Here is a 26,136-nt window from a genome sequence, read left to right on the forward strand (position 1 = left end):
CTTCTTTTCCAGAGCCGTTCCACCTGCTGATGTCATAAGATGGGTGACCTTTTATTCAAAAAGTTAAACATTGTAAACATATAGCACCAAAAAACACTGTCAAGCAGTTGCATTGTTTTCCCCCATTTGGTCTGCTTGTCCTTTCTCGTACCTCTGTTGGGCGACTTTTTGTTCGAACTTTTAATGAGGTAAAAGGTATGCAGGAGTGGCTGGACAAAACCCTCCACAAAGCACTTTTGAAAGATTAAGCCTGACTAATGGCGCACCGTTGTCTGGCTGGCTTTGTCTTCTCTCCCATGCTGGAGCTGAGGGAATGAGCATTGCAATGGGGGCCAGATTAGAATCGGATGTGAATTGGGCTGGAGATTGGTTTTTTTGCGCAGGGAGAAAAGGCTGAAAACGGTGGAATTGGATGGATGCCGATGGGGGTGGGAGAGAGCAGGGAACGGATGGACAATGAAGGGGCAAGGTCACGGTTTAAAAAGCCGGAGTGACGGTAGAAGATGGCTAATTGACTGGCAGAATTACTATGGACATATGCAAATATATGAAATGGGAGTGAGCCATCTTTCAAGGATGAATGATAACGTGATGATATAAAGATGATAAGTTGATAAGCTTAAGACATTCAGCTTGAATAGAATTGTGGCAAGGCAAGGTTTGCATTTCTCCACTACAAAACTGGAAGATAGCAACTTATGATTTGAGGATACTTGGACTATGGGACTTAGGTGGGGGTAGACCCAGAACAGCAAGTAGACAAGAAGTTAGTAGTCGTTTAATGTCCTATATTTTATGAGGTTGTAATTGATATAGATGGGAGCAACATTCAGGAACTTTTGTTTAGCCACGCCCCCTTTTGGAAGAAGTAAGAGTTAAAAATTGCAATGGTGTGCATGTGGGAATAGGGAAAATCTTGTTCTGGGGATAAAATATTCCAAGCCAGTGATCAGAGCCACAGGAAAATGGTCGTTCTTGATGACGGACACATTAACTCACTGTCAGAAGATGGCTGGTAGATTTTCTTTGGTGGAAAATGATATATCTGTCTCGGCAAGGTCAGGGCTCATTATTGGAGAAATGGCTCCATATTAGGGGTTGTTCCACATAGCGTGACCCGGCCACGCACGGCACAATCTACGCGCACGTATCGACTCTACCCCGCACACACTTCTGTTTCCACCACACATTTGTTATGTGTTACGCCCCCACGAGGAGCACGCTGTACAGATCGTCATTAAAAGTTTGTCGAGCCGCGATGAGAACAAATGTGGACAAATACTGCCTTCTGGTGGGAGTTATGGAATCATTCAGAGGTGCCAAGTTGTATTAAAACAGTAAAGAAACCGCTAATTACAAGTATGAAAGCAAGCTACATGCAAATGTTACGCTAACATCAGCTAAAGCTGCGCAAACAGCGGCTAAATGCTAATATCGTCAAAATCCCAGTTTAGAACAGCCGTATGATATACGGTAATGTAATGTAATACTAAATCCGTATGACCTGCGTGTGAAATAGTGAGGGCTGTCCACTCTCTCGTTGTCAATCAGAGGCCAGCAGTCTGTTCATGTCACATCAGACATGGACTAGCGCGCTTTGGCCACAGCCAGAGGTCGGTCCCAAGACCTATGCCTGGTCAGACCGACACGCGCCTGTATTCACCTCATTCCGCCCCGCCCACTATTGCCACTTTTTGCTTTGTCTCGGCACTTCCGTTGTACAGACACTTCCGGTCGTGCGCGAAGCCCGTTCATTTAAACGGGAGGGAAAATATTCTCCGCCATGTTTAGTAGATTGATTTGTGTGAAATGGCCAATGTTCATTTGCACCAACATGTCAACACTGCACCGTTTCTCTGCACGGCCTAAAAACGGCTTTGTTTTCGTGTAGTAACTGATTTTATGTGGACTTCTCCAGTCCCATGTTAACAGATAGGAGAAAAGGGGCGGGCACAATTGATGGCGTCACCCACGCGAGCCTCCGGAATAAGGTGAATATGGAAAAGGAGCTATTGTGGCTGTGTATTATGCACTTTGTGATGTCTTTAATCGGACTTATTAAACATGCTCAGCGTTAGGCCTAATTAATCTGGGTTAACCTGGGTTTTAAAACACACATTAGCATTAGCATTAGCAGCTAGTAGAATAGCTGCTGAATGAACCATGTACCATTTGCTCTCACAAGCTACAAACCCACATCACATGTGGGTTTGACAATATAAAAGGGATGTTGTAATGACATTATAAAGCAACTAGCGAAAAAGACAGTATGCTCTGGTCAGAGCTAGCATTTTGCACCAATTTTCTGTTGTCAGAGCTATATCTTGTCTTGCTCATATTAGGCAGAGTCTACAGTTATTTTTGGTGTTGCTGAAAAAGTCATTTCACAGACATTTCAGATCTGGATTCCCACACCAAACCAAATCTCAGTGAATACATTTTTTCCGTCCTTGAAAAATTTGAAAATTCTGAATTCTTTTTTGACACCTTTTCTCCAAGGTCTTGCACATACCTCATTCATCGTCAATGCATCTACATGACTTCCATCCACATCCAATTCTTTGTTTGCCCTTCCGTAATCCTTTCTAATTTGCCATTATCATGTTGTCTGAAGCACTCATGGGCATCTAAGTCCCTTAATTCACTGAAAACATATTGATCTGCACCATCCATTCACTTCCCATTTCTTCACACTGTCTTTCTTCTCGCCTCCTACAATCCATCCAGCTTTTACTGTACTTTGTCAACTCCACTCCATTTTCCAGTGTTTGTTATGAAATTATTTCCGTGCAGAGAGCGTGATCGATTGTGTGCTGCGTTTGCCATCAGAGAGACGCTTTCCATAAAAGTTTCATGGTCCTCCCTTTTACCTGGCTGCGAAGTTGGTGTTTGTTTGCGCTCACAATGGGACCCTATTGATCGTCGCACTTATTTTCAACTGTGCTTTTCCTCTTTTCTCTCTTTCTGCTTCCCTCCCAGTGGCAAACATCCTGTGGCGCGAAGAAGGTGAGTCTTGACTGCCATTTATTAGTAGTGTTAAAAGTGGTTTGCACCAGGACCAGAACAAAGTTTACAAAAATTGCTTAAAAGTAAGGTCTTCAGGCAAACATTGCCCAACTCTAATTTAAGCAAACAAGAATGCTCAAGGGAAAAAACGGGCAATAACTCTGGACCCTTGAGAAGATATTTGGATAAATCTCGAAGCGTTGGACGTCTATTAGACATGTCCAGCTGTTTTATTTTATTGGAATTTGGTGTTTCTGTATAAGCCTTAACAATCCTTATATTAACTAAGTCTCAACAAAAAGTTAAAGCTGTTACAAATTCTGTTCAAATTGCGTAGCTTCAGGGTCCTTTTGGCGAACAACAGGGCCAGACTTGTTTCCTGAATAGTTAATTTGCATTTGTTTGAAAAGGAAGCTGTGAATTCAAAATGTTTTATCAGGAGCTTGAATTTTTTTTCCATTTGACCACTGATTTTTGTTTCGTTTTTAATTATCATTTGGTATTAGTCACAACCTCAGACTCCATTGTTTACTTTTTGTTAACAGATTTAATCTGCAACAAAAGTATTTTTTAAAAACAACAACGCTAGTACTAAGTTTAGAGAGTAAATGATTTGTCACAGTACATTGGGAGGTAGTACGAGTGTTGTTGGGTCATTTTGAGTTACAAAATGTAATAAAAAAATGTCTTTCGTGTTCCAGGCCTGGGCATCGGAAACATGTTCTACGTGTTCTACGAAGACGGAATTAAGGTGATCCAACCGGTGGCCTGCGAGATCCAGAGACACATCAAGCCCAGTGAGAAGCTGCTGGCTCTGGAGGTGAGGCCACTGAGACAATCATGCAGTAATCATCGATCAGTCGTATGCAAATTAATGCACTGGATCTTTTGACATTGCATGACAATGCATAACACACGCGATATCTCTATAGAAAAAAAACAATGATTTTGATTAAGATTTTGATTAAACTAGCCTGTGTTTAGCTTAGGATTTCTCAGGAACCAATGCACGTAGAATTAATATTTCACCTACTGAGAGCATAGAGTCTCATCTTTCAAACAAGCATGTGTCCATATCTATAATATAGAATATGTGCTACACATATCATGAAAAATGGTCTGGATTGTTGGCAGTTTACAGCTAAATCCCCAATACAGCGTGGCACTCAATGTGTTACAATGATGTCCCAGTGAATGAATGAGACTGAGACTCAGGTCAGTACAGATACATTTTTAATTTATTTTTATTGACCTTTGTTTAACCAGGATAGTCCCACTGAGATTAAGAATCTCTTTTTCAGGAGAGTCCTGGCTCCAGAGGGCCTTTTTTAGTGGTAGGGGAAACAGAACCTACATAGACACTGCAAGAACATGCAAACTCTCCACACAAAGGCGCCCCAGCGTCCAGGTGGGAATCGAACCCGGGACCTTCTAGCTGTGAGGCACGAGCGGGCTGCCCAGGCAGGTGATTAGCAGTGATCATCTGAGAGCAGGGCCGTTCAGACTGAAACTCAGGTGTGAGTTAGGTCGCTAGGACTTAGGACTACAAAAACGTATAACTACATAAGTGTTTACCCACAGGTGAGAGTAGCCATTAATAGAGTGGAGGGACTGAGCCAAGCTAAACTCCTCGCTGTGGTCTATATCTGGTCTGTGGGCTGAGCTGAAACTTTAGTGTGCTGACAAAGCCTTATGGATGAGAGGCGAAACGTTCAACACTTCAACTACAGAGTACAGAGGATGACTCAAGAACCTTCACTGAAGTCCCAGTGAATGGTTGCTGTAAAAACATTTTCAGAACAAGGTACAGGTGATGGCTTGGTCTCGGGATTCACAGAAAACACTGTGTCCATTTATATTATATTATTTTTACCAGACAAGGCTTTTCAGACACTGGACAGCCACAGTGAGCCCAAGTAAAGGGGAGCCCCAAAGGCTAAGCGCAGCTCCAAAAACAATTCAGGCGGAATACAAGAATACAGCCCCATTATGTCTTACACCAGTGTTACATCACACTTTGTCATAAGGCACTTATTTTTACACACATTCAAATTGTCCTTGTCCAAACGATTCCAAAGTTCTTTGCAAAATCACCTTCAAATCCCAGTCGAATCTCTGGAGACCCTTAATTGTAGAACAAACAGCGCCCCGGCAGCACAAGAATTTTAATAGCTTGACGTATGTTCAGATATCTTGACATTCGAAATACTCCCGAAATTAGAACTGCACCATGAGAATAACTTCAGCACATTACTAGCACTCTTGAATGGCTCCCAGTTTTTGAAGAAGAATGGACTTTTCTTGGGATATTTGCTGCTGATGTTGTTTTTAGATTGTTATGAGTGTTTGTATTGCTGCATTAATTGCAGAGCTGTTTACTAGTGTTGATAAAAGCGCTCTTTGTCAGCAAATGTCAAAAACGTACCCTCACGACAATACTAAATTTATTCATGGCACATGTATTGGCTTGAACCTTTTTAAGATGGATTCAAACTCAGATCTCGAGACAATCTCTTCCAAGCCACATGACCATCCTTTCTCCTGTATAGAGCTTGGATCTTATTTGACAGTATTGACCGGATTATCATGATCATGCCTTGTGTGAATATCTCGAGGGATAACGTTGTTTGAAACTTTTTCTTATTGCTTTGGATGCATTCACCGGTATTTGATGCAAGTCCCAGGTAAATAAGGAGTGTGATTGCACAGGAGCATTGCATAAAAATACATTTGCATACATTATACATTTATTAGAAAGGAGGGAATTGTTGCAGAGCAGGAGGCAGATCATTTTTCCGAGTGGGAATGAGATTGACATTGACCAACGATATTTCTTTATGAGGTTAAACCCAATAAAAGCACGCAAAAAAAGGTGGAGAAAATATTTTTCTATGTGAAGCTCCGAACCCCAGTGGTGCTCCTGCTTCATGTGTGGCTTATTCATCATTTATCAGCGGAGCGAGGTTTGATTGAAATTTGACCCAGCACCACCAGTCGGAGCCATCAATAGAGGGCGAAAACACACTGGGAATTTGGGTTGTAGGAAGTCAAAGCGTTTGTTTTCTCTTCCGATCGTCAGGCTCAGAGCCACCAGATGAGAGGGGAGGTTTAATTTTCAGCCAAATTTACCGCTCAGTCGATAAGCCCGCTCTAAAACAAACACTGGCTGTGCGGCTGCTCCTGGTCGTGACACATCTGCCTCACTGCTTGGAATAATTAAAAATGAGTGGAAATCAGCTGTCTCCCTCCTGTGAGTGGTGGAGGCTCTCATACCGGGAAAGAAAAACATCACACCTATAAAGTGGAGGGTCTTTACAAAAATGGATTCGGTCTGGTGTTAGGCGGAAAACTGCAGCAATAACATTTTTTTATCCAATTTGCGAGATATCGCTCTGAAGGCGAGACACTACAGGTGAATAGGGAAGAAAATTGAATTTAGAGATATCTATTTGAAAAAAAAAATCCTGTATATTACTGATGCAGATATGTGAGAAAAATTAACTGCTAGTTTTGTCATTTTCCATCCATTCATCTTCTTTCACTTGTCTGTTGCTGGGCCGTGGGGGCAGCTGTTGGAGCTGCCCAAATCCTATGGCTTCTCCTGCAGGTGATGGGTCCACGGAAGGACGGCCTCACGATTGGTCATAACCGGGCCTGTTGGTCTCTCATAAGAGGCTTCTGAACCACTCTTTGTTTGATCCGTCAACTAGGACCTGTTTTCCATGGGAGACCCTACCAGGGGCACGAACCCCTCGACAACAGAGCTCCCTAGATCATTCGGGTGCTCGGGGTGTAACTTCTGAACATGCGCGTATCCCTGCCTCATTTACTGTGGCTGCCTCCCAGAAAGGAAATGACCATATTTGGATTAAAGCCTCCTCTCGGTCGCCTTGCACGTAGATCCAAAATATGTCAATATTTGTTGCCTCTGTTTGTGAGCATGGGAAACACGTCCCGATTGGTCAACAGTGTCATGTGATCACTGTCGGCACAACACAGTTCAGTGGTGTAGGTATACGAGCCTGGTTGAAGTATATACAATTAGGCGGCACAAAGCAGTGGGACATACCTGTAAGAGTTTTATTGTTTATTTATTTAGATCCCCATTAGCTACTAAATAAAGCAGCTAGTGTTCTAGGAAAATCGGGCAAAAAAATCATGTGGTGTATGCTGAGCTTCAGATGTTAAGGGAGAAAACTAGCTGAAAAAAACGGTGACCACTGCATGAAAGATCAATCAAATCAATCAATCAAAGTTTATTTATATAGCACCTTACAACAACACAAGGAAGACCAAAGTGCTTCACAGACAGATACAACAATATTAAAAAATCAATCAATAAAACAAGTGCGATCTAAGTCTTAAAAGCTAGTTTGAAAAGATGTGTCTTCAATCTAGACTTAAAGAGGGACAGCTCTGTGAGAACACGCAGACTGAGGGGCAGGCTGTTCCACAGTTTTGGCGCTACAACCCTGAAAGAACGATCGCCCCACTGTTTGTACCGGGACCTGGGCACGTCCAGAACCATTTGATCGGCAGACCGGAGAGCTCTGCTGGGGCGATGTACGGTCACCAACTCAGTTAGATATAACGGAGCGAGACCATGAAGGGCTTTAAAAACAAACATTAAAATTTGGAAATCAATCCGAAAACGGACCGGGAGCCAGTGCAAGGAGGAGAGGACGGGAGTGATGTGGCTGTGTCTGGATGAACCGGTGAGAAGACGGGCTGCTGCATTCTGATAAATTGTTTCACCTTTCACCTCACGCTTTAACAAAGAAATGTCAAATCCAGTGGCGACTTCATTTTTGGGTCAGGCAGTGTAGTAATTTTCTTCCAGCAATAACTAATCAAAGAGTAAATAAGATATCTAAGATATCCCAATGTTGTCCTGGAATTAAAACCAGTGGTCTGGTGTTTAAATATGCAGGATTACTGAAACAGGGGCAAACGGAACAAAACACCGCTGCAGGTGATTACACCCCGCTATTCCGACAACCCCACTCCGACATTGAGGTCTAATTGTCATTATTTTCCCGGAGTGGTGACACTTTTATCTTTTGTGCAACGGCCCGCCATTCCGACGTACGCTAGTTGTTAGTTAACGAAAAGTAACCTTTACCTTAGCCCTAACCTTAAAGAAAGTGGAGTAACAAACTAAAGCTAACCTTACCTTAGCCCTAACCTTAAAGAAAGTGGAGTTACAAACTAAAGCTAACCTTACCTTAGCCCTAACCTTAAAGAAAGTGGAGTTACAAACTAAAGCTAACCTTACCTTAGCCCTAACCTTAAAGAAAGTGGAGTTACAAACTAGAGCTAACCTTACCTTAGCCCTAACCTTAAAGAAAGTGGAGTTACAAACTAAAGCTAACCTTACCTTAGCCCTAACCTTAAAGAAAGTGGAGTTACAAACTAAAGCTAACCTTACCTTAGCCCTAACCTTAAGGATAGTGGAGTAACAAACTAAAGCTAACTTAGCCCTAACCTTAAAGAAAGTGGAGTTACAAACTAGAGCTAACCTTACCTTAGCCCTAACCTTTAAGAAAGTGGAGTTACAAACTAAAGCTAACCTTACCTTAGCCCTAACCTTTAAGAAAGTGGAGTTACAAACTAAAGCTAACCTTACCTTAGCCCTAACCTTAAGGATAGTGGGGTAACAAACTAAAGCTAACCTTACCTTAGCCCTAACCTTAAGGATAGTGGAGTAACAAACTAAAGCTAACCTTACCTTAGCCCTAACTTTAAGGATAGTGGAGTAACAAACTAAAGCTAACCTTACCTTAGCCCTAACTTTAAGGATAGTGGAGTAACAAACTAAAGCTAACCTTACCTTAGCCCTAACTTTAAGGATAGTGGAGTAACAAACTAAAGCTAACCTTACCTTAGCCCTAACCTTAAGGATAGTGGAGTAACAAACTAAAGCTAACCTTAGTAGCCCTAACCTTAAGGATAGTGGAGTAACAAACTAAAGCTAACCTTACCTTAGCCCTAACTTTAAGGATAGTGGAGTCTCAGCACTCTTTAATGCTAATTGGCACTATCTGAAACAAAGAACGATAAGTCCTCAGACTCGAAAAGATCTTTAAAAGACCCGGCCATACACTGAAGTGATCAGTGATACCATTGCGGCGTACCAAAAGAGATGGGCCCTTAACCTTGCTTACATATTATCACAAAGAAATGCATTCAAATATATTATTACAGTGGAGTTTCATGATCAATATTGCACCATTTGTCAGAGTGCCAGCGCCGGAGCGTAATCATCCTGCCCGCTAATTGTTGTCTAGACAGTTGTTTGATATGAAACTCCGCTAACAAGGCGATAGATGCAAAAGCCGTGCACCGAACGAACTTCAAAGCTCGATAATAGTCCTCTGGTGGTTTATGTACAATCATTTCAGCGCTGTAATAGGAGAACATTGAGTTGTGTTACTCGGATGTTTGCGCAATCACTTTGAAAATATACAGTAATTGGTTGTTGACAGGCTGTGAAGTCGTACTAAAGTGTGATGATGGGTTAGTTGTATAGAAATCCCGGAAAACATATATAGACTAAGTTAGGACGCAACTGGTGAATATGAGCAAAGTAAATAAATGTAGATCTTACAATGTCCTGCGGTAAACTGACCAAAAATCATTGTTTGGAAGGATAAAATGTTTGTAGATGTGTCGCTAACATTGCTAACATAAGTACCATGATTGCCCAGAGCAATGACTCTCAACAACTGATGATCGCAACCTCCAAAGGGCACGTATTCTATTAAAACCACAGAGAAAATATGCCTCTCATATGATCTGGTGAACCACTTGAAATGTTCGAGCCTAGAGGCTGCAGCGCGCAGGCAATATTTGCAATGTCTCTCCTCGCTCTTCACCACCTCTCACGATTTATTGTTCTCTCCAATAAAGCCTGTCGAGGCCAGATAATTAACAAACAAAACAAAAAATAAAACACTGCATGGTTTCATTGGAATCTTTGAAGGTTTGCTTCTGATACTTTGATTCAATACTTACAGTATTAAAGACATAAAAAAAAAAAGTGAGCTCGCACTACTCCAGGCATCTAACTATTGTGCTTCTATTTCTGGTCTAAACTGGCATCCTTGTTTAAACCTGCATGAAAAACCCATGGCTTTTTCTTGCAGTGGTCAATATAAAGATTTTTAGCTTGTTGTCTCCCTTGACATCTTAGTCTTAATGAATAGACCAAACTCATCCCTTCAATGCTTCTTTTATGACGTTTTGACGACTCGTCAGGAGATCAGTACAGCATCAGGGCAGAGTCTCGTCTTTCCCACACGTACTAATTCACAACTATTGGCATGTTTGGTACCCACGTGTTGCACAAAAGGAGACCAATATGGTGCTGAATTCCAAATATTGTAATTTTGTTTCTGGAAGACTGGAGTTGCACAAAAAAAACATACGTTGTTTGTGTTTTTCTGATCTCTGACTGGATGGCATCATCAGATCTGGTGTGGATGGTCACCCCCAAGTACACCAGGGGCCTTTCCGAAACCGTTCCCTCCTTCCATCCTCTACACCAGGGATCCTCAGACTTTTTTCTCTAGGGGCCACATTATTGTTCCTGACTGTGATGGGGGGCCGGACCGGTTTGGCTATAACATAGAATTGTATGAGTCAGACCAAAATGCCTCATTGTGAAGTAGAGATTACTCGCCTGCACAGTCGTCCCCACGACTATATCCACAAGATCAACACTTGATTCAGGCACATATTTGTTTCAACTGTAGTGGTTTGCAAAAATAGTAATCAAGTCTTCACACTTTGTTTTAACTTCCATGTATTTTTATTTTCAAATAAAACATCATTATGTAATGTGACCAAAGTAATAACTTCTTACACCTGTATTATGCTTTACAAGCCTGTGTCACAATTTTCTCAAAGTACTGTAGTCATTATTCATTCTCTCCACACTCTGTGGTGGTAAGCTTTGGCCCGCGGGCCGTAGTTTGAGGACCCCTGCTCTACACCCTTCCACTCAGGCCTCAGTGAGGGCACCTCCAGAAGTTGACTCATCAGAGAAATCCGAGCTGTTACTCTCCCTCACGGACTGCACTAATGTTGCAAAAATCACAAGTTCGACTCATCATGCTTTAAAATAAATAAATAAAAATCCCTGATGAGTTTACAAAGTAATTCAGATTCAAATGTGGTATTTACATTATATAATTTAGGTTCTTCAAACTCACAAGTGAGAACTTTTCCTCTCAATATAATCATACTAAGTCTCACTGTCGCTTTCTTTTTCATTAATAAATGTCTATATGACGATAAAGTTGTTCAAATAAACACTTAAGTGCTCCAAAGTAAACACGGACCTGATGTTGTTTGGTGTGTGTTGCTCGTGGGACTGCTCCTTGGAGTAACACACACCTGTTAAGTGTGGTATCGATGCAGACTCGCTGAGAAGAACCCACTTTCCCTCACTGAGTGATCCGTTTTGGACAGAACTCCACTCCGAGGGCACGCGCAAATTGAGTGTTAGGGGGTTGGGTGAGGGAGGAGGGAGCGGTTTCGGAAAGGCCCCAAGTCTTGTGAACCAACCAAAAAGTGTATACCCTATATACTTCATTGTGTCCATAGGAAAATGGGCCCACTGCTTTGACCCATCCTTGAATTCCACTGGGACAACTTCTCAGGAGCAGTGGGCGGTTACAGTGCAGCGCTTGGGGGCCAAAACTTAAACTATGTTAGCGGTCAGGCATACGTTGCTGGGGGGTTGACCAATTGTGCGTGGAAAGGTTGAAGAGGGATCAAGAAGCATGTGGGGGAAAAAACCCCACCCAGACACACATAGTAGTGCATGCAAACCATCCATAGAGGCCCGCATGGTTTGGGGATCGCATCACTGAAGCCTTCCATTGTTAGTTAGCAGGCCTTTATTGAAGTTCAGATTCCGTGGCAGTTTACCCTGCTGTTATATTGCCAATCCTCGCGACTCCCCAGCGATCTCTAGTTAATATAAAACCACTGATTTGCTACGCACCAACGTTTTTATTGATCACTCACTCGCGCAATTCAAATGCGACCACAACAGACGGCCCTGTAGTCTGTTCAATCTAAGCGCCTGACAGCGTATATAAAGCCAGCGCCGCCTAGACGTCCCATAGGGGCATTTATAGCAACCCCATCTCACTTTGAAGCACTATTTATCCCCGGAGCTTTGAAGCGCTAACACATTCAAAGCGCGACGGATACCTGTTCGAATTACACGCGCTCCCCTCTTCCTCCTGGCTCGCCTGATTTGATGGCTGTTCTACATAAAGTGATGCTATGAATACGCAACAATCAAGCAAGTGTTCCTGCGAGAGGCCGGGTAGTATTAGGATATCAATCACCAGGCGGATCGGCGATGTCGCTTTAGCGGCGTCCCGGGGCCCGGATGCATTGTGGACACTCCGGAATGGCACACACGTTTGTCCCAGCGCACGGCAGAGCTGATAGATTGCTTTATGCTAATAGCCCATTCCATTATCTATAGTCCCAATATGGAGAGTAAACTGTTGCATTGGGAGGATCAGAGGATGCGGTGAATTAAGTGCACTTAGGGGCGCGTTTAGCTTGGTTAAAAAAATGCTCGTACCATTTGAGGCATTGTTTCTTGGACGACAGGCCAAAACATCGTCAATTCTGAGCAACCCAGTGAAAATGACCACTAATTGTAGATCTCCCTTATTGCCAGAAACACTGTTCATATAAAATACTTGTATCCACTGATGCTTTGAGCTAGATATTGATTTCTATTTTCATGCCTCAACTGTTTCCTATTGAGACATTTGTTAAGCTGAAATGTGGACTGGGTTAGAACATTGGCGACATGGATGATCATTAGCTCCTGCTCCTCCTCATCCCTTTTACACCCTGTTCCTCCCGAACGAACCATTAGATAGACACAAAAGTATATTAGCCCCACACATCATGTCTCTGCCATGTAATGGTACTATTAGCTTCACTACAAGAAGGTTAGCTCGGTGGAAAATTGTCTTTTTTGCATGAGTCATTTCACTTTATATCAAATGACCCATTTTATGCAAAACAAATACTTTTGTGGATTTAGTTATGTTTTAATGTTGTTTTGCCATTTAAAAAAAGCCAGACTCCTCCCTCTCTGTTAGCTTTTAGCTGTTAGCTGTTGACGGTGAGTAGTCTGGGAGCCTGTTGGATCTAGTTTATGTGGTCTTTTTCAACAGAATTAAGAAAAACTCCAATGTCAATTTCAGCTAATATTGTCAACAATATCTATATGAGACATTTTATGCATAAAAAGGGCCAACATTTCCCATTTTGTCAGCAATGAGATCTAAATAATGGATAGACCCAGGTCTAGATTTATGGTTACAAAGATTTTTTTCTTTAGAGGGAATTTTGGTCTTGTTTAGTTTTTGAATTAGCTCTTTATAAGCATAAAATCTGTGAAAATAAATCAAATTTGGCCTTTTTTTGTTCAAAGCTCATTAAATCAGGCTGGGAATTAGATATGAACATAACACAACATCATAAAGGAAGCATTGGATAGGGTAAGTTTTGCTTTTTATTCACTATTATTTTTTCCCTAACCGGTGACACTTCATTTTACACTACCCTTGATACATTGTACCTGCCAAATTTAGTGTAATGTAATTTGCTGTTTAATAACTTGTACCTGAAATATTGTGTATTAAGGGTGTGTATTGCCTTGTCTCAGGCGATGCGATACGTATCCAGATACGATACGATTTATCTCGATAATGAAGAATTGGACGATTATTTCAAATATTACTTTGGAAACAATTATCTATCTATCTATCTATCTATCTATCTATCTATCTATCTATCTATCTATCTATCTAATGATACAAATGCTTTTCACTAATGTGCTTGTGACTGTGGCGTTTTATGGCGATTATGTAACTTCAAATCTTGTTCTCAACCCCGTCATCCATTACTCTGACGGGATATTTAAAACCTGATCTACTCCACAACGGGTGTCACTCGTAGATCAGGGACATGATGACAACACGGGCATCACCGTGATTATAGCGCTCATCTCTTCGAAATCTTTTTGTGTTCGCAGTAGCTCACAAACAAAACCGAGGGAAAACTAAATACAGCAGCTCATGTTACACTTGTGTCGTAGTAGTGCGGTGGTGAGACACAAGTTTAACATGAGCCTGCTGTATTTAGTTTTACCTCGGCTTCGTTTTTTTCCGTAATAAAATGCTATGGAGCTAAATCCTCTCCGAACGCAGCGGTGACACACTCCGCAACATATGCACAAAGTTTGTGGCTCTCGTAATAATCCAGGTCTCTGTCTTTGCTCTAAAAGCTAAACTGGGGCCAAATGAAGAGTTTTAAAAGAGCCCTGGAGCGTCTCATAGCTCTTTCTTTTCCATGTTTCTCTAACTCTCACTAGATTCTAATGTTACTCAAGCGGTGCGCGGTGCACTGCCATCGAGCGGGCGGGAGTAAAAGTGCAGGACCAAAGCGAGACGCTGCAATTAATATTTCCCAAAAAATAGATGTTTAAATATCAATACGAGAATCGAGAATCGCGCACTATCGTCATATATTGGCGGATTGATATTTTTCAACACTCCTAATTTGCATGTAGTTTGGAGGTGCATAATAAGACATAAGAACCTAACCGCTAGCCCTAACCCTAAGGGTCTAATTACGGTAAATTATGCACCTCCAAACTACAAATATGCATTATTCCGTTGTGTATGTACTACATAGGTACAAGTTATTCCATAGCAGATCGCATTGTACGAATTTTAGTATAGGTACAATGTATAGAGGTAGTGTAAAATAAAGTGTGACCCTAAGAAGCTAAGGGAGAAAACAAGCAAAAAATCTCAATTTTGGCCACGGCGTGAAAACCACTGCATATCATCTGCTGTGTCTCGCCTTGAATTAGCACATTCACTAAAAAGATCCCGTGTCTGGTTGTACCTGGCCACCTCTTCGCAGTCCATCAACTGGCAACAATAGTACTTTTATACACAGAATACATTAAATATAAAGAAAATGAAATACCAAAGCTGCGATGTCCAATACTTCAGAAATCCTGAATAATGCATGATGGGGGCATTTAAAATGGTCCTTCTGGCATTTTCATACTAAGCATTTTGATATTCTGTAGGAGCTGTCACCACATAAATCACATAGATGCTCTTCACTCCCACTCACAACAACTCAATAGACACATTTGCAGCTCACAAACCGTGGAAAATGTCCGCAAAAGTGGTGCCGCCCCCGTTCTTTTCGCCTCAGCTGGTGATCACATGCTTCGATTTGACACTTCTTTAAGGTGCTACGGGTGAAGTCCATTGACCATGTAGCGCGAAATGACCACAGTGGGGAGATACATGGTTCAATGTGCAGGAGGCAACAGCGAATAAGTGGAGAGGCAGTTATAGCAAGGTTTTTTGGATACATAAACTCTGACTGATGTAGTTTTATAACGCCTGAAGTAAAAGTCTGCAAGAGAGAGCATTTTCTGCCGATTTATGGATGATGTGGAGATAAAGATGCCATGGAACTGAGAAAAGTTCCATGGCATCTAGATATGTTGCTAAATAATTGCATCCCGAGCGTTTTTCAAATGGTGTTGCCCTACGGTGCCATAATGCTCTACCTTATGTACCTCACGCCACAATCATTTGTCTGTGCCAGTTTCAGTCTTTCCTGGTTGAATATAATTTATCTACTGCTGAGATGGATCCAGTCCATAGGAGACTCTGGCCTTTTGAAAGTTCTCTGCACAGCAGTAAATTAGCAGTTGTGCCCATGGCCAGCCCTTGAACATCCTTGCCAACAGCTCTCCTAAATCTTAAAGTGGAGAAAGTTGGGAGCAGACCGCCGGGCTGCGCTGTAGGTTTCATGAGGATGAGGGCGAGATGGGCAGCATGACAGATTGATGATGCTTCTACTGGCCAGGAAGCCCGACCTGCCAGGGAATGGGAATCGACTTGGACATACAGTACCACTGGCAATGGGATTTGGAAAGTTGGGGAAGTCATCATTAGACCATAGCTGCTTGCAAAAATCGACTCTGTGGGGATTATACCCAAGTTATAATGTTATGTACTCATCAGGACTACCTGGAATGGTGTTTTGTTTCATTCACACAAGCTATTTTAAGTTGCATTACAAAATGATCAGAGCTAAAATGACCCAAAGTAGTTTTAAAAAAAAGCCAGAATAAAGAAAATAATTTAGGAACTAACAAAATTTTGACAAATATGGTCTTACAATTTATTTTTGTTCCACAAATGCCAATGTTTTACATTAGCGGTTCTCAAGTGGTGTGGCTTCATCACCCACCGTTACCCCAGGATGACAAGCCGTGACCCCAATAAAACTGTAATTTGCCATATCGTATGTTCCACACATGTTTTTATTGAACAAGCGGTAGATATGCTTTTAAGAGCTCAAAACAACCCAATAACATTTTTTTTTTTTTCACCAGACTCCGATATGTTTCCATGCAGTTTCAGATGGAAAATATTGAAAGGCTTGGGACTTTTGGCACCTGACCCAACGGAACTTTTTAAAATACTGACACTATTTCTTGTATTTTTAGAGCACTTTGACAGGTTTTTGATCTCTTATTGGCATAATAATATTTTTCAAATTCGTCTTAAGAGCCAGAAGTTCTGTGCTGGCAGGCCGGATTTGGCCCCCGGGTCTGACGTTGCCTACCCGTGATCTAAACTGTTCATGTTAGCATAGCATTTTGGGCCATATCGTAACAGTAACAATATGGTGCTTGGCATTAAGGCGACACGATCAATCACAAATTATCAGTCAATCCAATTGCAATTTGAAGGGTTAAAAGGAGTAAGTGATTGGAGAAAAACAACATCTTCCATGGGACTCTACAGAATGTTCCGTAACAACATGGAGAGTTAAACCTGTCTCACTGAAATAAATGTATATTTAAACAGTACAAGACAAGCTTTTGTATACTTACAGTACTTACAGCATATTAGTGTTTTAGCCTCAAAGCAAGGCTAACGTGAATTCAGTGTTTTTATGAAACACACTCCGCTTGACGTTTTTGTAACTTTTTAGTCTGTTTTTGAAATCTTGTTTTCAAAATACGGTAAAAATGTGGACAGGAAGTAGTCTTTACCCTACATTGAAATATTCTGAAATACATGTAATTAGTTTAACTGTTCGTATTTCCGGCTTGTCATGGAAGAAAATTTCAGTTTGGACCTTGATCTCGCACAGCTCATGTTGGAACAGTATGAAGGTAGCAATATGGTGTTAATGAAGTTTATATTGGCAATTGTAGCTTCATATTGTACATTCTTTGCTGTGTTCCAGGAGGAGGTGTGTCCCAGCGATGCCGACGAGCCCACTCAGCGATGCGTTTGGTCCTCGGCGATCAACGTCAGGGACAAGTTCATCTATGCCACACAGCCCACCCTGGACCGTGTGCTCGTCGTAGACATCCACACGCAGAAGGCTGTGCAGGTACGCCATCAGGAACGTCACGGCGGATTGTTTTGTGATATTAGGTTTATGGGTTTGTTCAAGATTATCTCAGTTTTAGTTGCTTTTAAAAATGCACAGGCTACAGAACATTGGCACAGATGGAAAACTTTGGTCAGAAGCAATCGTCCTAACATTGCGTTGTATTTTTGTTTTTCCAAATGAAAGACATAACATTTATCAAATAGCTTTCTGTACACTAACCTCTGCTCGGAAAATGCACTGGCCTTCTTCGAAAAACTAATTCATTTGAGTGGGTTGTACTTTCTGAGCCTTTGTCAAAAACTGAATTCCCATATTTCAGTTTCTCAGCAAAACCATTTTCAAATGAATGTGAACCTTTTGTGGCAAGCATTCACATTAATTGTAATATCAAATTCCAGATTCTGAATCCTCCAGTTTGTGATATTACAAGTAGGTCCTCTCCTGGTCCAGACATTTCTCCTATCGTGCATTTGGGAAAACATCACTGTGCTACCACCAGGTAACCACTCCTTCCCATCTTGCCATGGAGACAGTATCCTGGCAACCGGTAACACACTTGACTCTTCTACACAATGAAAGGAGAACCCCCAATGACCATTCGGTCTAAGTGTTTTATGTTCTTTTCCTGATGATCTCAATAGGGAGCTGCTCCAGAATTTGTCCCAGGTGTTGCTTGAATAATGATACTGAGTACAGTACACCAGGGCCAATGCCCATGTCCTGCACAAATATAGAATGCAATTTTAAAGTTTCGTCTCACTTTATTCATTTCTTTATGACACTAACTGTGTTATAAAATGGAGCTTGAATGTTAAGGGGTTAGAGAGAAGAGTTGTCTACATCTGGCCCCTGAAGGATTACAAAAACAGTGTTTTAAGAAACAGTGTTTTAATTAAATGTGTATGACACACACATTAGCACAATACTGTATATCAATCATCACAGTCGCCTCACATCACTCCACAACGATTGATCTGATTACCAAGTAATTAAGAGTCCAGGACCAATGTAAAGTTGTTTGCCCTGGACAAATGCTACAGCCAGTCACATCAGCCTGACCCTAACCCTAACCCCAAACCTAACATTGGTCCTGGGCAAACAACTGTGACATTTGCCCTGGAGTCTTAATTACTTAGTGATATCAGATCCATCCACCACAACAATGAGACCGATGTTGAACAAAGAAAAAGCAAATGTAATGTCCAAATGTCCATCAGTCGTCAGCAGCAGATACATAAGTGTCTCCAGGCATCCCCCATCTCTACACATGTGTGTAAACTCTGAATGACAGCGAAAATCAACTCCTACAACACGAGCGAGAGAGAGAGAGCATGTGTAAAGCAACATGTTTGTGAAATAAAACTCCTAATTAAAAAGTAACTATTTAGAAGTAGACAAGTTAAAGTTAGAACCCCATCTCACTTTTAGAGTTCATTTTGAAAGTAGACACAATGAACGTTACAAAGTTCAGCCCACACCTCTTTCACTTCCATAATTTAGTTTGTCCTGAGGGATACTGAGTGTGGAACAGTTAAGGAAACAAGTGCCATGAATCTTTATAATTGTGTCATGTGTGATGGTTTTTGTGGAGCAGAGTGGAAATATCAAGGATGTGTTTTTGAAAGTCCAGATATTCATTGTCTCTTTCCTGTTTGGTACGATCTGGCAGACCGTCGACAGAGCAGAGAGAGGGGGCTGTAGAACAGTTGTGGAATCAGACCATCCGCAAGGAAAACAACAACAAAACAAAATAAGTTTGGAGAAAAAGACTAATCTCAAAAAGAACCACAATGAGGGAGAGATCCCATGGACGAACAGCACCCATTAGTCCAGCCAAACATGTCCAGAAGGAAATCCAATCTCTATGGAGCAGACGGTTAGATTCATACAACCACTTCACCCATTGGACAACTGCAATCATCAAATACTTTTTCTCAAGTCGCTCTTCTCAACCCGGCAGCTTGCGCTTCCCTCATCCTCATCACACATACATGACTAGGCACCGCGCACTGCTTGCTCTCTCAACACTCTGACAGACGCACTCAACTTCCGTCAACATATTGCCTCTGGATCTCGCTAATCTCCCCTCGAATGGAGTTGTTAGAAAAAGAACAACAATAACACCTGTTTTCCCCACTGAATACACGCTTGAAGATTAGTTAGGATTCCATAGACATCCCCTTTCTTATTTGCTGTAGCCTCTATGGAGCTGTTCCCTTTCTGTAGCAACTATATTTGCCTGGGTAAACAATACTATTAGGGTTTCAAAATGCTATAGAAACAAGATACAGTCCAAAGGGGATTTGTGGAATGCCAGAAAAATGATTGGGTTTTTTTTCATAGAGGTATTGTCTTGCGTTCCCAAATGGCTTGTCTTGCACACAGGAGCCCACTATGTTTTCACACTCAGGTAGACGTAATGCATATTGGAATGTTATATTGCCGTGCCACGTCAAAGGAACGGATAAAGAGTTGAAGGCAATTACTCAAGTGTAGCATGGCAATTGTGTTAGTCACCGCTGTGGGATTTCAACTTCACCCCACGAGACATGAAATAATAACAGCTGGTCTTGTTGCGGTCTGAGATAGATAGATGAATCGAGAAGATGAAATTAGAATAAATAGATAAGAGAGAGATTATTTCGATTTTTATATACAGGCCTTTCAGTCATGTGTTTTTTGTTGTTATGGCAGCCATTTTGAATACCGAAGTAGAATTATGCAGTACTACAACATGTAGCAATATCTCTACTCAGGATATATAGTCCATGGGCCAGACCAAATATCGGTACCGAAAAGGTGGCAAAGGCTATCGTTGATTTTTAAGTAGGTCCATGTCTGAGGTTTATATTTTTGTATGATAGCCTTTTCAGAGTTACAGCTTTATCATAGTTTTCAGCTGTTGAAGTGAACCAACGCCATGTCAAAAAAGTCGCTTTTGACACTGGTCCTTTTCTTGGTTGAGGCCATTTCCAGCCCATTAGATACTGATTTACACCATTGTATTTGGTATCATTGTAAAGAAGACGTTTTCATGTTTCATTTGAGCCCAAATGTACTACTCTGTGACTATTACCGTGGTAACCATAGCTCCTCAAACTCAAACCTGAGGACATTTTTTCACCATTTTCATAAAAACAGTTTTACTATGTTTAACGCTGTTTCTTCAAAGAACATCACAGAGACAAATGTTTGATACTGGGGAACTCTCTAGACTCTGAGGATTCAGGAAATGTATAAAATGTCAGTACTTTCTCAACTTAAGGCCTCACAGTGAGCCACGAAGTAAAAGAATGTCCACCTCACATGAGCCTCTCCCATTGAAATAAGCCTATATCTGCCATTCTAAGGTTGGACCAGCTGGTGAGACTTTCTGTCCAGGACAGGCCAATGCAACTTGAAATTACATTTGTGGAGAAGAACAGCTCTGTATTTTCAGAAAAAAGTTGTTTATCTATTTTATATATTGTAGATATTTATCATATAATATGCTATATACACACAATGCCATTCTGTTTCTTTACTATACGTAGTCCTGTACATTTGTCTAAAATGTCTCAATAATCCAAGATAATTCCAAAAGTGTGTCTTTGTAGACACCACATGGTTGTGCCAAAAAAGACCATATTTTAGATACTAACTTAGTTGTTAATGTATTTGCTGTAGAAAGTTTGTTCTGAAGTTGAATTTGAAATTGAAGTTGAATTTGAAGTTGAATTTGAAATTGAAGTTGAATTTGAATTTTTCATAAACCACACATTTGAACAACATCCTTGTTTACTGATTAGTAAGTTAATAAAGTAAAACATTTTGTAAGGTCATTTCAGTAAAGTTGTTTTATTTCATTACAAATAAATAAAATATAGTAGTATAGAGATGGTGAGGTGTGAGGTGTTATAGATTATAACCAGGACATGAAGAGTCAACTCAAAACTAAAGCTTAGCCTCATCCAGAACTAAATCACAGAGGAATTTCTCCAGCTTTTCTGTTTTTTTGTGTATGTGCTGTATTAATGTATTTGAGTTTTTTTATGTTGTGTAATTTATTTATTTTCTTCCCAGGCATATTGAGTCTGTGCGCATGAAATATGCTGTATAAATGAATAAACAAAAGTTTACTTATTAGTTTTATGGACAGGACTTAAAGACACAGCCAGGAACCGGAGGGTGTCCGGTTTGGAAACCCCAGGATCTCAGGTGTTGTTCTGTTGGTTTCATCAAATCAGGACCTTCAGCTGCCCTGGGGCAGTTTGCAGCCAAGTGTGAAGTGGGATGAGTATCAGCACCTCCAAATCCGAGGCCATGGGTGGCTTTCCCTCTCCAGATCGGTGGAGAGGCCTTGCCTCAAGTGGAGGAGTTCAAGTATCTCAGAGTCGTGTTCACGAGTGAGGGACGGATGGAGTGTGAGATCGATAGACAGATCAGTGCAACATCGGTAGTGATCGTTGTGTCGGACTGTTGTGGTGAAGAGGGAGCTGATTTGCTTATTCTACCCTCACCTATGGTGATAAGATCTGGGTAATGACCGAAAGGACAAGGTCGCAGATGCAGGCGGCCGAAAGGAGTTTCCTCAGTCACCTAAGAGGAGCTTGGAATAGAGCCGCTGCTTCTTCCCATCGGGGAGAGCCATCTTAGGTGGCTCGGGGACACACTGTCTCTATGTGGCCTGGGAAGCTTTGGGATCCCTTCAAAAAAGCTGGAGGAAGTGGAGAGGGGTGTCTGGAAATCTCTGCTTTGCTGCTGCCTCCATGACCTGACCATGGGTTAATTATCTTACCACCAAGTGTGGACTGAATGAATTCGTTTGGGCGACTTGTCTCATGTGAAGAGTATTCCTTATACTCATACTCTATCCTTTCTTCCCTAGTTATGAACTATATCTCAATATATTTTAACTTGACCACTCAAAGCATGCCTCCTCTAAAACCCCAGACCTCAGACTTGCCGATGCCAATCCTTGGTGCCGTGTACAAAGTTCAAGGGCCAGATCTTGTGACTGGCACAGTCCGTGCGCAACTCTAAACGCAACGTGGTGCACGTGCGATCTTGCATGTGGCGCAGGTTTTGCGCTAAAGGCTGTGCTGCTAGGGAGAGGGCGTTGTTTAAGAAAAAGAGGCCGACTGAGGCGAGGTTCATTATAAGCAACACTCGCGCTGCTCTTCTATGGCAACCTTCACATTATGTTCCTCTTTACATCGCGCTACCTTGTCTTCTTCTATGTCAAATTGAAAACAAAAGCAAAATTGCCTTGAAAAGTCTGTTTGAGCGTAGGTTACGCACGGCCTACTTTGATACAGTAGATCAACACACACACCCCTAACACCAAACACACCCCTACCAACAAAACAACAACAGTTTTCCACAAATAAACCACTCATGCCTCAAGTGCCACAACACCAGGTCTGATCTGAGTTTTAAGGAGACATTTCCATCGTGTGTCAGTGTTTACCTCCTGATGATGCTCCTTGTGCAGCCACAGCTCAGTCCAAAAGAAAGAAGCACATTTTACAGGGCGCAGAGCAACGTTTTTTTTTCCAATTCAGCCGCTCCAAGAATCCTGCAGCTGTAGCGCAAATGTTCCAATACGCTACAGTTTTCTTGCAACTGCTGCATAAGTCTGACCCCTCTGCAGCCGATTGTATAGTTTCTGATCAATTAAATCCTGTACATTTCGTAACTTTGCGCATTCGAACGGTGTCCAACGTGAGGCTGCTGCCTCTCTGTCCCGCTCGCTCAGCTTGGATCTGCAGCAGCGGAGGGACACTTTGATTTCTTTAATCTTTATTAAACATTGCATGCTGCATCATGCATGTTACGCGTTTACAAGAGAACCCTCCCGTCGCTGAGCCACCTCTGCAGGGCTCAGCGTCACCTCGGGCTGACAATAGTTATATCGAGCTCAGTCAAATGCAACTAGAAATCTGTCTCTTGGGAGCTCAGCAGGCACCACCTCTGAAAGCTCTTGTTGCCTCTTGTGCACATTTTATCTCAATACCAGCATCTTTTATGTTAATGGAAGAAACCAAAGCATCCAAAGAAAATCTGTCCAGACACAGACAGAGGATGTAAACTCCACACAAAAACACCTAAACTGAGCTTCATACTGAGAGGCAAGACAACGCTAAGCAGTAAGACTAACCACTGAGGCCGGCAATCTCTCCTGCGCATTCAATAATTTTTGGGCCAGATCTTCCACCTGGCGCAAGGACAGCGCTGCTCCAAACAAGACAAGACCCACATTCTTTTCCTAGTTTACATCGTGCTGCCTCATGTTCTTCCTTTAGAGTTATGGGCTTCTATAAGCTCTATCAGATCAAACAAAACACTTGAGCTAACCACTGTCCGTGTCTGAGAGAAAAAGATGTAAAGCCAGTCCTGCTGTGGTTCCAGTCTGTACTCAGCCGAAATTCACCCCCACTTCTCCCTTGCCCCTTCACAGTCGCAGAGTCTGGTTGGAAGAAAACATAACATTGCCATTGGCCACAGGTCGCCATTGTCAACTGTTGCAGGAAAAGCTTGGTTCTTGCATAACCAACTGTCTAACCAACTACAGTTTGTGTCTCTGGCAGACAGCTCTCCCAGATCTCCCTCAGCTGCAGGAGTTATGCAGGACACAGAACTGTGGCTGTGTTTAAGCTGTAGCTAAACTTACAATTTCCACAACTTCTTGGACATAAAAGACACAACGAGGTATTCCCTTCACCCTTTTCTATCAGATCCCATCACAAGGGGATTCAAGAGTGACTGAATGTCTAGCTGTCACCTCACAGCAAGACGTTCCTGGGTTGGATATCCCAGGCCATGGGGACCTTTCTGTGTAAAGTTTCCCTTTTCTTCTTTTGGTTTCATGTCCCCTGAGTCAATTTTCTGTGGAATCCAGTTCTAGTACGGTAGAACACCTTGGTACTTCTAACCTAGCTTTTGGCTCAAAATCTAGCAATAGTTAACCCCCTTTTGTCTTTGTCCCGAGGGCCATTCGACTGCACAACTCTCTGGAAGCAAAAGACAATGGTGTCTGCAATGTTATATTGCTAGAAACTTTATTTATTTGCCAATTACCAATGTAGAATTATGTGGTTTCAGTAGTGAATGAGTGAAAGTGATTGAGTGAGTGCATATACAGTGTATAGGCTACATAATATGTTTTTTTTTTTTTTTTTTTTTTACAATTTAGTATACAGGTTATATTATACAGAATAACTGTAATTTTTATACATGCATTTTCAAGTTGCATTGGCCTGTCCTGGACAGAAAGTCTCACCAGCTGGTCCAACCTTAGAATGGCAGATATAGGCTTATTTCAATGGGAGAGGCTCATGTGAGGTGGACATTCTTTTACTTCGTGGCTCACTGTGAGGCCTTAAGTTGAGAAAGTACTGACATTTTATACATTTCCTGAATCCTCAGAGTCTAGAGAGTTCCCCAATATCAAACATTTGTCTTAGTGATGTTCTTTGAAGAAACAGCGTTAAACATAGTAAAACTGTTTTGATGAAAATGGTGAAAAAATGTCCTCAGGTTTGTGTTTGAGGAGCTATGGTTACCACGGTAATAGTCACAGCGTAGTACATTTGGGCTCAAATGAAACATGAAAACGTCTTCTTTACAATGATACCAAATACAATGGTGTAAATCAGTATCTAATGGGCTGGAAATGGCCTCAACCAGAATATGGACGAGTGTCAAAAGCGACTTTTTTGACATTGCGTTGGTTCACTTCAACAGCTGAAAACTATGATAAAGCTGTAACTCTGAAAAGGCTATCATACAAAAATATAAACCTCAGACATGGACCTACTTAAAAATCGACGATAGCCTTTGCCACCTTTTCGGTACCGATTTGCCAGATTTTGGGGTTTGGCCCATGGACTAATAAAAGAAAAGACAAATGACTGACAGTGGCATTTTTATGTCCTTGTGATCATTGCTCAAGAAGATATGAGTAAAAACACAGCCCTAGACACACACGAAGAATCCAATGACATTGGATTGGACATGGACATTATATTTGCCATTATATTTACCTGAACTTTTAATTGTCATATTTGTTGCTGTGTTTTATTGCCTTGATGTTTGTTGCAGCCCTTTGAGGCGACTTCTGTTGTGATATTGGGCTATACAAAACCATTAAACTTGAAACTTGAATGACTCAGTGTTAACATGCTACTGTTTAGCATTTAGCTTCAACAGTTCAGCTCCGACCTCTTGAAGAGAAAGCTCTGAATCAGACTCAAAACCTTGGCCACAAAATGTGACAGAGGTCAGAGTTGAGCTGTTGCTGTAGTATTTCCTCAGTGTTCGTAGATGTGAGCCACACATGTGATTATCGTGTTGAAGCCAGGTTGACAGTTGCTAACCAGTAGCATGCTAACGTCTTGAGCAGCTTAAACACTGACTCAGACTGAGACTCTGTCGATATGACAAACTGTAAAAATCACAGAGAAAGGTTTTCTGTTTCCTCTTTGATTTAGACTTCAGAGTGAAGCAGATCTTTAGTTAATCCTGTTATAGCTCGACAGACACAGCTGCTACGTCTGTGCCACATTTGCTGTTATATCACATAAACGTGCAATTATTACGAATCAATACAAATACCACTGTCAATCAGTTGTCTTTCATTTTCATCCTGAGTAGAGATAT

The 26,136-nt window shown here is 41.6% G+C and overlaps 1 protein-coding gene across 1 annotated transcript in view; it reads left to right on the plus strand.

Annotated features, from left to right (window-relative positions):
- fstl5 (follistatin-like 5) overlaps window positions 1–26,136 on the plus strand; it is a 345,847-nt gene that overhangs the window by 280,437 nt on the left and 39,274 nt on the right. The window contains exons 11-13 of the mRNA XM_079557268.1: window positions 2,980–3,006; window positions 3,708–3,826; window positions 17,344–17,493. Coding sequence (XP_079413394.1) covers window positions 2,980–3,006; window positions 3,708–3,826; window positions 17,344–17,493 — 296 coding nt within the window. The remainder of the gene's footprint in view (window positions 1–2,979; window positions 3,007–3,707; window positions 3,827–17,343; window positions 17,494–26,136) is intronic.

This window comes from Gobius niger (assembly GCF_951799975.1).
Source record: "Gobius niger genome assembly, chromosome: 5".
Classification (NCBI taxonomy): Eukaryota; Metazoa; Chordata; class Actinopteri; order Gobiiformes; family Gobiidae; genus Gobius; species Gobius niger.